Source organism: Haliaeetus leucocephalus, unplaced genomic scaffold (genome assembly GCF_000737465.1).
Source record: "Haliaeetus leucocephalus isolate CR32 unplaced genomic scaffold, Haliaeetus_leucocephalus-4.0 Scaffold159, whole genome shotgun sequence".
Taxonomy (NCBI): Eukaryota; Metazoa; Chordata; class Aves; order Accipitriformes; family Accipitridae; genus Haliaeetus; species Haliaeetus leucocephalus.
This window is the reverse complement of record NW_010972595.1, coordinates 2106165-2120527: the sequence shown is the minus strand read 5'-3', so window position 1 is coordinate 2120527 and position 14363 is coordinate 2106165. Positions and strand designations below refer to the sequence as shown.

The 14363-nt window shown below is 41.4% G+C and overlaps 1 protein-coding gene across 1 annotated transcript in view; it reads left to right on the top strand.

Annotated features, from left to right (window-relative positions):
* CMTM8 (CKLF-like MARVEL transmembrane domain containing 8) overlaps positions 1 to 14363 on the top strand; it is a 36494-nt gene that overhangs the window by 63 nt on the left and 22068 nt on the right. The window contains exon 1 of the mRNA XM_010562415.1: positions 1 to 183. This exon is cut by the window's left edge and continues 63 nt beyond it. Coding sequence (XP_010560717.1) covers positions 19 to 183 — 165 coding nt within the window. The 5' untranslated portion in view covers positions 1 to 18. The remainder of the gene's footprint in view (positions 184 to 14363) is intronic.

The window sequence follows — 14363 nt, the reverse complement described above, 5'->3', positions numbered from 1 at the left end:
AGCCCCGCGGCGCCGAGGATGGAGCCGCCGCCGCCTCAGGAGCCGCCGCCGCGCCCTCGCTCCCACACGGTCACCACCACCAGCAGCTCCTTCACCGCCAACCTGTCGGCCAGCTCCAGCACCCTCGCCTACGACAGGGAGTTCCTGCGGACCCTGCCCGGGCTCCTCATGGTGACCGAGATCGTGAGTGTCCCCGGGGAGGCGGCGGCCATGGAGGAGCCGGGCCGGGGGGGTGCGCGGAGGGGCGGGGGAGCGTCGCCCCGGCCCAGGGCGCTCGGCTCAGGTTTTCGGGTCGCCGCCGTGGAGGGTTCTCGCTGCCGTTTGGAGGTCGGGCTGTTTCCTCTCGGGTCATCGTCGCCTGATGCGGCTTCGAGGGGTCCGTACCGGCAGGTGAAGCGGAGGGAAAGGGCTTGGAAACAAAGACGGGCGGGGGCGGGGGGGGCACGGCGCTCCCGCCTCGAAACTGTCGACAGATGCAAAAGTAATAGAGGGCACGTGCGGTCTCTTCAGCCTCCCGCAGCGCTTGCGGTATCATCACCTCCTGTAGCGGAAAAATGAGTTTTGGCACATCAGGAACGGATTTTTGGAGGCTTTTCTTTAACTACGTTGGTTGTACACGCTTCATACTTTATAGCGCACAGATAACCGTGATGTGAGAGTTAATTAGGCAACTTACCTTTGTTTTGTAGGTCAATAAAAAACGTTTCCTTAGGCTCTTAGTGGTTAGATACACCTGGGCAGAGCGGGATAGGAACTAACACCTTTTGGTTTTGGTAGTGATTTTATTTTTTGCAGGTACTTTATAAGCTGTAAACGAACATTGGCCAGGCGGTATGGGGTTTAGTCACTTGTCTTAGTGGTAGGCAGTGAACAACGCAACACTGGGATCCCTCTGCAGGCCTGCCTGCTCTCGGTGTCTTAAGCAATAAGTACTCAGCATCTCCGCTTAAAATAATGCATTTCTTTTTAAGTCTGCTCATTAATAGTTAAGGTACTTAAAGAGCTGGTTGCCCCAACAAATTTTTGAGTTTCCTGTGTGATGATTTTGCTTTGATGATGCTGGAAGGATTAACTTATCTGACCAGATTCGTTTTCAAGGCTTGAAAACATTGTGCTTCACCAGAGCAGTGGAACGACTGTTGGTTTTGCTGACTTCAAAGTTAAAATAACCAAGCAAAGCTTCAGGCTGAAATGCAGTGTAGGACCCCTGGCAGGAACTGTGCCGTCAGAGAGAGGACGTGGATTGAGATGGCAGCTGCTGTGCAGGCAAGTAGTGGTGAGGGTGTGAAGTCAGAGCCTGCTACCAGCTGGTACCTTGTATGCTGGCATGGTTGGGAATTCTGGCCATCTTTAGTAGGTAGGTGATTGTAGGCTTGTTTCAGTTGTTAAATACAGGGGATGCTTCACTGTCAGAGTTGTGGTAGATCTGTGAATAAAGAAGACTCAGTTTTTGAAAGAAAAGCTGCTTTCCTTTCCATTCTTTTTCAGTTACTAATTACAACAGAACTGTGAACGTTTCCTGTACTTTATCTGAAGAGTGATCCCACTGTAGATTGTTAGAGAGGGGCCCAAGGCTTTTGCCAAGCCCTCCTGGAAGTTACATGGCCACAGGGCATGGACAGGCTCTTGCTTACTTTTTGTTGGAATTGTGCTTTCTAGTTTGTGTTGACAGGTGATGATATTTGTGTAGCTTACCTTTCTAAACAGAGTGACGATAGTTTTTAGGGGGACTTTGTTTCTTGTTGGCCATTCTTGACTCCTGGAATAATCATAAAATCTTCAGCCACCATTTTGAGATGCTTGAGTCTGCTAATATTGACATTTAGAGCCAGCTTTGGTTTAAGTTTCATAAGTACTTGAGAACACATTTACCAGCTTCAGAAAGAACCTCAATGCTACATGACTTTGTAGGCTAGTGTAGAGTTGTGTCTGCGCTACAGGCTTCCACTTATGTATTTTTATTGATCAACAGTGTGAAGATGTACAGTTCCTGGCCAACTCAAAGGCACCAACAGAAGTCTCTAATGTAGATGAACTTATACTGGTATGTGATGAGGTATTTGAGAGAATGGAGGGCAGTTTTACTATGAAGTTGAAAGCAATAAGGCAGGTCCTACAGAAGTAGAGTATTGTTAGAAAGTGCCTTTGAGGAAATATTTCTGGTTCTTAACCCCACTTATTTTAAAGCGGGTAGAGTAACAGTTCTTCTCTGAAATTCAAGGAGAAGAAAAACATTAGTGAATACCTCGATGTGGAATTAACTGAAATAAAACCAGTTATTAAAATCAAATAGGTGAGTTTATATGTATGTGTGTGTATATATATATATGTTTGTCATTGGGTTTTGATCAAACCTTTTCCACCAGTTCTGTACGTTCTTTTTTTTCTGAGAAAATGTGCTTTAAGAGAGCATGACTTGCTTTACACAAGATCTCTATTTCAAAACTGGCTGTGCATATTCAGCAGTAATGGAGTTGTGTACCCTAAATCAGTCAGTTCCTGCCTGTTCTGATCATCTTATATACATAAAAGTTGTGGCTTGCCTGCACAGATTAGCTCTTCAGGATATTTCTGACCCTTAGTACTGACCCCCAGCACACAGCATGATCCATCTGCTAAGGATTTGCAAACCTGTAAATGGGACAAACTCTTATGTGTGTCTGTATTTCAGTCTCAGGAGTTTGTAGCCTGATTATTTTCAGTCTAAGCACCAAGCTCTGAAGTGCAGCAGCTGTGTTAAGAGCATACCTTTGCTTCTGCTGCTCCTGCTCTGGAGACACCTGCCAGACGGACAGGGAAGAGGACTGTTTTTAGTAATACCTGTTATCACTGCAGCTACTCATCTGCCAGACACAGCACTTATTAGGATACTATGTTAAAGCTAAGCTACGGGTGTTAAACAACAGTGCTAAATGTTCTGAGAATTTGCACTGTGGGGCTGCATAAATATTTGATTATTGCTGCTGTCAGTCAGCGATATGCATGCAGCAAGAGGAGTGCAGTTTGTGACTCCTGCCTCTGAAACTGGAGCTTTCTTCTCCGGATAGGCAAAGGGCAAATCTGTGTTATTCTTCAACGAAAAAGAATGGAAAAGCACAAAGTTACCACATAAATGAAATCTTTCAGTCCCTTAAATGAAGGATCTTGATCAGGTTTTGCTCTTGCCTCCCTAATTTGGGTGCTGTGAAGATGAATTAACTGCTGCGTGGACTTCCATGTGCGCTGGTAACCAGCCTACTTCTGCACTGAGGCTGTGGTTTAATGGCACAGTAAATTCAGCTTAACGGCTCCTACTAAGAGATTCTTTGCAGTGCTGCAAAACACTGGTCTGCTATTAACTCAGTCTGCTGTTGCCAATTTGTTCAAAATGAGTTAGCTTTATAAAGACAGGTTTTATGATGGATCAGGTATTATCTGTCTTTTACGTAACTGCTTTAAAGCCAGCATAAATCTGGGATGAAGTTGACTGTGCATATTCAGCAGTAATGGAATCATGTACCCAAACGTGGTTCAGATTAATTTTGTAATGCCGTTTGGCCTAGCACTGCACACATCTAGTATGAATGAACACAGAACTGCAGCCTGAAATGTAGGCTAAATTACCTGGTGCTGACAGATTTCCTTTGCCTTCTACATCTGCCTCCATGACCAGAGAGCGTGCAAGGTTTCCTGCCACTTACTGGGAAAGAACTGGGGTCCGTTTATTTCAGTGCAAAGAACAAAATAGAAAATGCCACTGGATTTCTGAGAGGCGCCTTTGGGAACTGGCATAAAACACAGGTTTGGCGTGTAGAAGCTCATCCAAATTACTTATATACAGAAGTAATGATGCTTGCTGAACAGGACAGGGTCTTCTGACTCAGGAAACAGATTCACTGGCCTTCGTTGGCCAGTGACTACTGACAATGAATTTATCTGCATCTCCTTAACTTCTCTGAATGACTTCTCTGTTCATGGAATATGGATACAAATCTTTGTAAGGCACACTGAGATCTGTTGGTGAAAAGTAGTATGTAAGACATAAGTGGTGTTACATAAAGTCTTTAATTCAGATGTCGTTCACCTGAGTTGACACTGCAGTAAAAATACATCCTACAGAAGATAATTGATACTTATTCCTATAATGGAACACATGCCCCTGCCCCCAGAGGACTTATAGTTTCAAAAGAAGGACTTATAGTTTCGAAAGAAGCAAGTATAGCGATTTCCACAGATGTCTCCTGAGTGTTTGTTTTCTGTACAGTGATGGCCCGGAAAGACTATATATTTGTCTTCCTGGGAATTTGATGGCCAGGATAAATGATGGCTAGTGATACCTTCTCAGCGCTTTAAATCAGCTTCTGAAGTCAAGCATTATGGATCACTTTGGTGAAGTGGAGAGTTTTGTGGTTGCTATGGATATAGTTATAAAAATATTTACTTTCTAGCACGATGACATTGATTCCTTCAGATTGTTGCTTCACACCAGTGTGTTCCTAGATACAGTCTCTCGTAAAACTTGCCCTACTGATTTTAAGGCTTGCAATGGCTATTTGTCCTTAACAAAAACAAGTACTACATAGTTTGGAAGGTTGTTATGCTGGTGCTGCAAGAGAGATCTTGTGATAGTGTAAATTTTAGTAAATTGTAATTACAGCTGCATTTCTTCATGCTATTCTATGCAGATTATTCTTTGAGTGAAATGCCCAGAATAAGATAAGGACTTGAAATAGAAGCCTGATAGGAGGTTACTTACATTATTGGCACCGCATAAAATTATGGTTTGAATTTACATTTCTGGACAATAAAAATCGTTTTGATCACTGTTTCATTATTCTTCAAATGTAAGACCTTCAAAGGGTAATTCAGAAAAGAAATCTTGTTGAATTTGTTTATTCTAGTAGAGTGGTGAGCCTCAGAATATTAAATAGATATTGAAAGTTATGTCAGAATTAAGATATTGAGGTTACCAAAACCAGAACAACTGAACATGTCCAAATGTTTGTTCAATAGGCTTTTCCCTCCTTTTTTTCCTAAGAGATGCATCAAAATCTACTACAGATATTCAGGTTTTGAATTAAGTTAGCAATAAAATCATATAAATGTGAAGAAAAACAGAAGTAATACAGTGAGACCATGTACTGTGAAAAAGCTAAAAGACAAAAATTGTACTTAATATTTTTAAAGCTCCCCTTGCATTTAGCTTTTTCTTTTAGTCTTAGGCCCTCTCTGACTGCAGTTCAGAGTTTTGTGTATAGATCCCATGCTCCTCCTGCACACCCAGTTCTTGGAATAGCCCTCAGAAACACAGAGGGAATTTCATAAAGCCTCTTTCCTCACCTGAGTAGCATCAAGAGTTTCTCTTCTATCAGGAACAGTAGAGATTTTTTCTTTTTGTTTTCTTCTTGTAATGCAATATTTACTCGAGTCACAGTGTGTCTTCTTGCATGTAGTTGACAACACTGAGCCACCTTCTGATGTGTTGAACAAGTGATTTGCCTAGAGGAGATGTACATAAGCGTGGTCTTAAAATGATTCACTTTGAATTACTGAGTGAAAAAAAAAAAGTATCCTGTACTAGTCAGTTACTTCATCCAGTAGCTTCACCTTCCTGTGCATGAATAAGAAAGCACACATATAAAATCTAAGCTCTCTCCTTTGGTCTAGATCAGACAAAACTCTCACTGAAGTCAGGTTTCCGTTCTCCCTTTTTAGGTGCTGTTGTTCCACTGCTAACCTTTAGTGTAACTGTCCTTAGTGTAGTGAATACACACATCTATATGATTTCCATCTTCCTCCATGATCATATAAATATTTAAAGTTCTGTTTCCTTAAAAGTCTTTGGTTTCCTGAACAAGATCAGGGTGTGTCGTGGTTTAACCCCAGCCAGCAACTAAGCACCACGCAGCCACTTGCTCACTTCCCCCTCCACCCAGTGGGATAGGGGAGAGAATTGGGAAAGAAAAAAAAAGTAAAACTCATGGGTTGAGATAAGAACAGTTTAATAGGACAGAAAGGAAGAGAATAATAATAATAACAATAATAAAATTACAATAATAATAAAAGAATTGGAATATACAAAACAAGTGATACGCAATGCATTGCTCACCACTTGCCAAACAATGCCCAGTTAGTTCCTGAGCAGCGATCCCCCCCCAGGCCAACTCTCCCCAGTTTATATACTGGGCATGATGTCACATGGTATGGAATATTCCTTTGGCCACTTTGGGTCAGCTGCCCTGGCTGCATCCCGTCCCAACTTCTTGTGCCCCTCCAGCCTTCTTGCTGGCTGGGCATGAGAAGCTGAAAAATCCTTGGCTTAGTGTAAACACTACTTAGCAACAACTGAAAACATCAGTGTGTTATCAACATTATTCTCATACTAAATCCAAAACATAACACTACACCAGCTACTAGAAAGAAAAATTAACTCTATCCCAGCCAAAACCAGGACATGGTGTTTCCTTGGGAAGAGAGAACTGTTTGGGGGACACACAAGAAAACAGAAGCTTTGGGAAGTGTTGTCTGGAACATGCTCCAAGTGCAGATAGAAACAGCATTAGGACTGACATGCTTAGAAGGTGAAAATGCCTCTCAGATAGAATGCAGATATTTTACAAAAGGTCAAAAATGCAAAATATTCTCAATACCTCAAGGTTAAGGTGGAATATGTAACAAATGTCATTATCCCTTCAAGAGAAGAATGCTTTAAAGACATGCTTAAATACCAGCTTTGTTCTTTTATATATATATATAAAATGTGAGTATGTATTTATTTTTTAACTTAGTTTTTCTTTTGAATAAAGTGCATATTGGAACAGCGTGATATTTCTGCACTTGCCCCTGTTCCAATTCCACAAAAGCAGTAGAAAGTGAGTCCTTGCAGAGAGGACCAAGCCCTCTTTTCTGGGGTCAAATCACAAATAGATTTTAGCATCCATCAAACCTTTGGCAAGGTGCTTCTGTTCATGTGGCCTGTGCCAGTTCCCGTGGAAGCTGCTGGCACCAATTCACCTGTCTCTGAAAGGAGCGGCTCAGGTATAAGACTGGTAGAACTCCACTGAAGGAGGGACTGAGTAAGGAAAGAAGTCACTGCTTTCAGTGGGAGCTGGATCTGGTCCAAGGAAGGCTTGGTGTTAAGCTTAAGTTAGTGAACTGAAAGAGGCTGGGGTCTTGGTTCCACATTCATTAATACTGGATTCAGGCTTTACCAGATGACTTCGCTACACAGACTTGGGTCAGTCCTGGGTGTGACTGCATTTTTGCCAAGTTTGAGCACAATACCGAGTGCTTATCCTGTTTGTTTTTGCAAGGTGTGGGTGTGCAGATGACGCTGATGCAACCACAAGTTTGCCGAGACAAAAATCTTGAAAGCAAAACAAAAACAGTTTCAACAAATTGGTATCATTAGAGGGATGCTGTCCTAGCATTTTGTTCTAGGCAGCCACAATGTTTCTGGTGCAATGAGAGATGCACTAAAATCAGATTTAGAACTGGGGCAGCCTAAGCAAGCATGGTAATAATCAGCAAGATGATGTCAGTCTTTGTACATATCATAATCTAGCTACAAAGAACAAATATATTGAAAAATCCTAGGTAGGACTGGTAAGAGGCCATGTGGGGAAAGCAGCCTCTCTGATCATACTCTAGTAATTGCTGTTTGTGTTTAGCTGATGGTCTGATGTGCACAACTTGAAAGGAAACCTGTCAAGAACCTCTGCTTCATACCTGAAAACCAGACTGGTTTGTGTCATCAGCTTCAAATGTGACTGCTGTGTCCAGGCCTGGATTTAAAATATTAAAGGAGACACTGTTTCACACAGAATCCATTTATGTAGCTTGAAAGCTGTACAGCCACTAAGAGGGTCCCCCCCTCTTTTTTTTCCTTTGTATGTGTGCATAGTGATTACATGAAAGAGTCCCTTTAATACATATTTTAGCAGCATTTGCTCCCTTCATTCAACAGTAGTGCTATTTCCAAGGCTGTGGCTCCTGCAGCTGGTAATAGCTGAATGTGGCAGTGCAGTTTTGAGAGAACTCTGAGGAACCATAGGAAAAACTTAAAAGGAGACATGGAGAGTGTTGCAGGCAGGAATTTAAGCATTTGGGGCAGGGGAACAGGCGAAAAACCCCTCCAACAAAAGGGAAACTTCCGCAATGTGCCTTTACAATGACACTTCAACTGATAAAATCAGCCTTGGTTCTCCTGCTGGAGACAGCCACTGTAGGGCAGACGCTGGCAAGGATCATGTGCGGGGAGGGTGAATCCGTGGCTGGATGCCTGTTACTACTGCTGTAGATTTGAAAGCATAAACAAATGCACAATCGTCCTCTGCAGGCTCAGAGCACAGCTGTGATACATGCTAGGGAGGGTGGTGCTTTTATTCAGTCCTTAGAGGGGAAAAAAAACATGGAAAAATGACAGCATCTGCATTGATTTGGTTTTAGTTTAACTCAGAAACCATGATCTACCTTGTTACCAGTAACATCATATGCTGTTTCAAAGAGCTAGCGTGTGTATAGGCATATAAAAAACAATTTAAAAAATATTATTACAGCTGAAGGCCTTGGAAATTAAGAAGCGCCAGAATTGATGTTTACCCTGGCACTGTTGGTTTGGTATTGGATTGTGTGCAGACCATGGTATCCAGTCAAAACCTGTGTGATCATGTTACTTTTATCAAGAAACTTCTGTCACGGTCATTGCACAGGAGATTTTTTCTGGGAGTGACTGGGATATTGTGCATACAGCATTGGAGGAAGGCATGTCGTGAGTAAGGAAGGGGATTATTCAAAGAGAAAGGATGGTCTCCTGGCTAATTGCTTCCTTGGAAAATTTGATTTTTGTCTTCTGCTTGCACCACAGTGTTCCTGTGGGATGCTAGATAAGGCAAGTAAGCCTTACATTTCAGTGTGCTTGCTTTTCTCCTTGTTTTCTGAATCCCTAGCTTTGGGTCTGAGATGCAAAATAAATGATTATTCGCACTTGTAGCTGAAGTCAATAGGAGCTATGTTCTGAAAAGGCAAAATGCAATGCCGTATTAAGTGTTGTGGGGAAAAAAGAGTTTTCCAGTGAAATTTGGCAAGAAGTACTTTTGACCTTCATTTCAGTGCACTGTCTGTAAAATTGGGATACTATACTTCTTTATCTCACAGAGATGTGTTTAATAGTTTACTAATGACCTGTGAGATAATTCAGGTAACAAAAGTACTATTAAAGAGCCCAAGCAGATACAAAGCTCTGATTTGCATGCAGGGAGCAAGTCTGCAGGCCATACAAGTAAACAAGGAGAAGGCAAAATAGTGGAAGGCATTAGTTCTGAATAAGGCTCTCCCTTCTGTTGCTGCGTGCAGGTAGTGTTGTAGAGAAGGGGAAAGTATGTGGTCATGTAATTACAGACTATACCATAATGTATACTTAACTAATGACAGAATTAAGATGTGTGAAGAACTTCTTTCCGGCACTGTTGCATACTTAATTGAAACTATTTCAGCATATGTTTGTGCCTGTCTCTCTCTTGTCCACTCTTCTGCCTCTTTGTCCCAAGTCCTAATTCTCCAACTCTTCCAGTTGTGAGGTTTTTTTTGGTTTGGGGTTTTTTTTTTTTTTTTTGTCCCTTCATTCCTTCAAGCCTTCTTGCCCAGCAGCTCAGGGCAACTTGCTGAAGGCCTGCTTTGCACGATCTTCATCCAGTCTGCTCTTCTTCAGACTTGACATAGGCAATTAACATAGAAGATGCAGCTCCTACCGTAAGAATTTGGCAAAATGGGGCGTTACAAGAGGAGGTGTGAGGCAACTGAAAGAATAGGCTCTGCTCAATACGAGACATCTATCTTTAATGGTTTCATAAAGCTGTAGGTGGACAGAACTATGAAAAACACTGTTGTATTTTAGAACAGTATTAGAAGCACTGATAGTGATACAGTGATTTAGGAGGTTATTGGTGAATATTGTGACATATTTGGTTCTTGCATTGCGGAAGGTTCTTTCTTTTAAATAAACAAATGCTTTTGGCTGAGCCATAGGCATAGAGCAGGTTGGACAGACTTGGGTTTTGTCAGACCTACCACAGTCTTGTGATGACCTCAATGAAAGATTTTTAGAAAAAGGCTGAAAAGTTCTTCAATATAAGAAATTTGGGATGCATGGAAAAGCAGGATCTCTATTGGGATCTCTGATATTTTGAAGCCTTGCTGTGTGCATAAGCCATGTTCATTGGACTGTGCAATACAGTTACAACAGTTATTTACTATTGTGGATTGCCATTTGACCTCCAAGATGAAAATATTTCTCCTTCCCTGTGGTGTTACTAAGATATAGCACAGTACAAATGAATACATTATTAGTGTTCTTTTTTCTTCTTCTAATGCACAGGAATTTGGCTAATGACAGAGTCTGGATGCCAAATGAAATTTGTAATGGACGGAAAGACAGTTGCCATTGGGAAACTACTATATTTACTTTTGGAAAATCACAATCCTTATTTTACTCTTTTGAGTAGATTCTTGCATTAATGGGACTTAACTTTAAAAGTGTGCAAGAGGAAAGTAATGACCTACTTAGAGATGGCTTCTCTTGTGGTTTGTTTTCTGTTTGAATTATGACCTCCATGTGAAGATGTATAAAACCAGTTTTGAACATATGACACAGGCCTATAGAACTATAATTGAATGGTGAGACTCACCAAGAGTGGAATAATGATAAACAACTTTTTATGTTACTATTTACATCCTCATTGTTCCATTTGGTATATTTAAAGAATTTTCCCTGTTTATTTTCTCAGCAAAAAAGGTAGGAATCTTAGCCAGGAGATTAAGGTTTCCAAACATTTTGTTCAAACTTGGGATTTCTTTCTAGACTTTGGCAATCATGAAACGTGACCAGACACTTGTACAAAGAACTTGACATTCTCTTTATGCAGTAACAGAGAACTATCTAGCAAATGTTTGCCTGAAGTAAGCAAGTCAAGATAATGTGCTAAAGGTGAGATGGGGTCTCTTAGAAAGTGTTTTACCAGGTCAAGTTAAAATTAAACTGAGTACACAGCAATAAATGAGTGGAATTCTCTAAGCTTGGTTACATCTAATTTTCACTTTCTTATTAAGCTGAACAGTGGAATGCTAGCCTCAGAAAAAAAAAAACAAAAAAAAACCCCAAACCAACCCAGACCAAACTATGTCTGAAATAATTTTCACATTAAAAACTGAGTTTTATTTCAAAATGCCTCTTCAATTTATGCCTCTCGGTTTAAAAAAGGTGGTGAAGTGCATTTTAAAAGAACACTTAGTTTTGACTTGTGTTGGTTGCTGTTTCTGTAAGATTACATAAACAATGTACACAAACAAGATGACCCTGAGAAGAGGTGCAAATAAAGTCCAGATGAGTTGATGGGAACGAAATCAGACTAAGATCTAATGTACACGAACAATATTGTTATGAAGAAAAGGTTATAATGAATCAGTTCTTGATGCTATTAAAACCTGTTGCAAATTTCCCATTGACTTCAGTCATCCCAACATATCCGCACATGAAATGAAAAGAACATGAAAGCCTACCTACTGCGAAGGCTGTACACGCTAATTGGCGCTTATATTGTTTGTCGGGCTCTTAAAGATCAGCAGCTCCTTTCCGATAGCCATTTCCTATCCACTTGTTAGCATTTGGTGAAGGGGTGGCTCTGTTGTTCCTTCCGTTCAGTGCTGGAGAGAAGTGTATGCCCAGAAAATTTCCCCACTTGTTTCTTTTGCCAACTCCATGGATTAGTCTAACAAAAGAGATCACCTCCCTTAAGACCTTTCCTGTCCAATACCTCTGTGCGGAATACTTGCTGTCAAATTAGGTTGAGATTAGGAGGAACCTAATTAACACTTTTTACCTTTTTTGTGTTGACCTACTGTGCTAAAATTGACTTTGTAAAAATGAAAGGCACAGTTAACCCACTTGTTACTCAGATTCCCCCTCAAATTCCTACAAAGCATTGTGATGCTACCAGTTTGTTTACCTTGTTTCGTATGTGCAGTTTCTTTAGCTTGAAGAGTAGCTGATAGTTGGTAAAAGGGGAAGCTGTGCAGATCCATTCCTTGGACATGCCCTTTTATAACCCAAATGTCTAATTTACATATTTCTTTAAAGCTCCCTGTAGTAATGTATCCCACAGTACAAGGAGATGCCTTATTTTGTGATGAAGCATTGGTCATTTTCTTACATCCACATCACCATAACCTCATGGTACTATTAAATCCTAGGTGTCAAAGCAGCTCAACATCACAAATGTCAATCTAAACATGTTTCTTCAGTCCAACAATTGAGTGTGTCCCATAGTTTTCCTGGCTTATCACTGGATTATCAAACAACATATGCCTTCTGTATCAAAGGCAAATAGCTATGCATGCTGTGTTCTTCCTTTTCCCTTTGTGTGAACTAGCAAAGCTCGCAGCTAGTGATGTCTTTCAGTGCCCTAATTCCTTTCTGTTTTCTTGGTTTTATTTGCTAAGACCTGTAATATTGTTGGCAATAGGAGGTTACATTACATGCCTCTGTGTCTGTGCACAGTTCATGATAATGGGCCAAGTTTTCAATGTGTGTGGATTTGAGAATTTTGGTATAGCAATCGTTGGTAGCTAGAAGAAAGGGGTACCTGTAAAATACTACTTTTGTAGTCAGGGTTTTTTTTTTTTAGTTCTCTAAAAAATTTTCCCTCTTTAATTTGAATTTTCCCTCTGATTTGAAACTAGTAATATCATGCTTCGGGGGGCAAATGTACTAAATATCTCTGCAAACAGACTTTTTTAAACAAAAATCCACCATATCGCTATACAGGCTTATGGTTTTCCCTTCCCCCCTCAGTGGGAAAACAGGAACTTCTGAGCGGGAGGTAAACAGCTGAAATACTCAACAAAGAGTATTTGAACGAAGACTGGTAACACCTCTTTATTGTATCGACACTATTGTCATTCTAGGGAAGAAAATGTTGGGCAGAAGAAAGCTGTGATCCAAATCTGAGGAAAGAGAAAGGGGAAAAGGTGTGGAGGCTAGTTAAGTAAATATAATTTAGTCGGTTGTGTATATTGGAGATGGTATAATATAAACAGAACTACAGGGAAAGGCTGAGGTTTTTCAGAAGAACCACTTGGGTGGGAAGGAAGCCTGCTGCCAGCACAGAGCATACCCTCAGCTTGTAACCTCTCAGCTCCTTGGCTTATGTTACCTTACCTAGAGCTCTCCTCCTTACAACTTTGGCGTGTGTGCTGCATCACTTGCTGCTAATAAATTGCAGGTCAGATGCAGATAGCTTTTGACAAAGTTGGTTGCTGCATTTTTGGATATTGGTACTGCTAGCTGCCTTTCAGGTCAGGTCATGGCTGCCTCCGCTAAACCAGCAGCTGACCCGGGTCACAGTTCCTATTGCCTTAAACCATGATGAACTGTGACCTGAGCACTGCAGAGGTGGTTGACTGGTAGGCTGTTGCAAATTTGTGCTGAAGGCTGGCAAGGTGACTGCCCTCTAGTTACCTGCCTCACTCATCTGCCAGTGGTTGATGGTGTAGTAGCCTTGTCCTCTCTTCTCACAATTTAGTCTATGCCCATGCGCAGGACCATGCCCTGAGACAGAGCCGGTGTCCTGATGTGCTGACTCAGCTTCTGTAATGCAGGGGATGGGGGGAGGTTGAATGGGATGGAGAGCAATCAGTGCTTACGTTTTAGACCAATATTTTGATCTCATGCTGAGGAGATTTGCCTGAATTTTAGGACAAAATTCTAGCCTGTGCTAGGATTGTGGGTACATTTTGCTAGATATGTTTGATTGTACCAGTTTTCAGTCTAACAATATGCTCGTCTGCCAGAGGAAAGTACTATGCCTGCAGAGCAGCTATAAGGAGAATGTATGGGGAGTACCTTTCTGTTATGAGGTATAACCGCTCTAAACATTTATCTTTCAGGCATGGAAGATCCACTAATCCATAGTAATCCCTGTAGTTTGCAGCAGTTCTGGCATCTGTGAACTCTATTGGAAAATCAGGTTTAGAGAGAGAAATGGAGTTGAGTATGCTTGAAAACCCCAAATCTATTAGCTGTATTGTGGGGACAGTGAAGCATAAGTGCATGCAGTGAGAGCAGCAGCTAAGAAGGACTTGTTCCTGCTTGTTTCTTGACTTTTCTGTGTTTATGTATTATAGGAGGCAAATATAGAAGTTCTGGTTTCAGGCTGGTAGCTCTTAAATGCAGACAGCTGGAAAGGTCTCCATGCCTTGCTGTTCATTGCAGTTCACAGTTTAGCATACGGTGATACACCAAACCAGTGATTTGTCTACCTCGGATACACTGGGCAGTGGAGTGCAGTAATTCAGGAGCAGCTTTGTATGCAGTCACCCTTGCAGGGCAG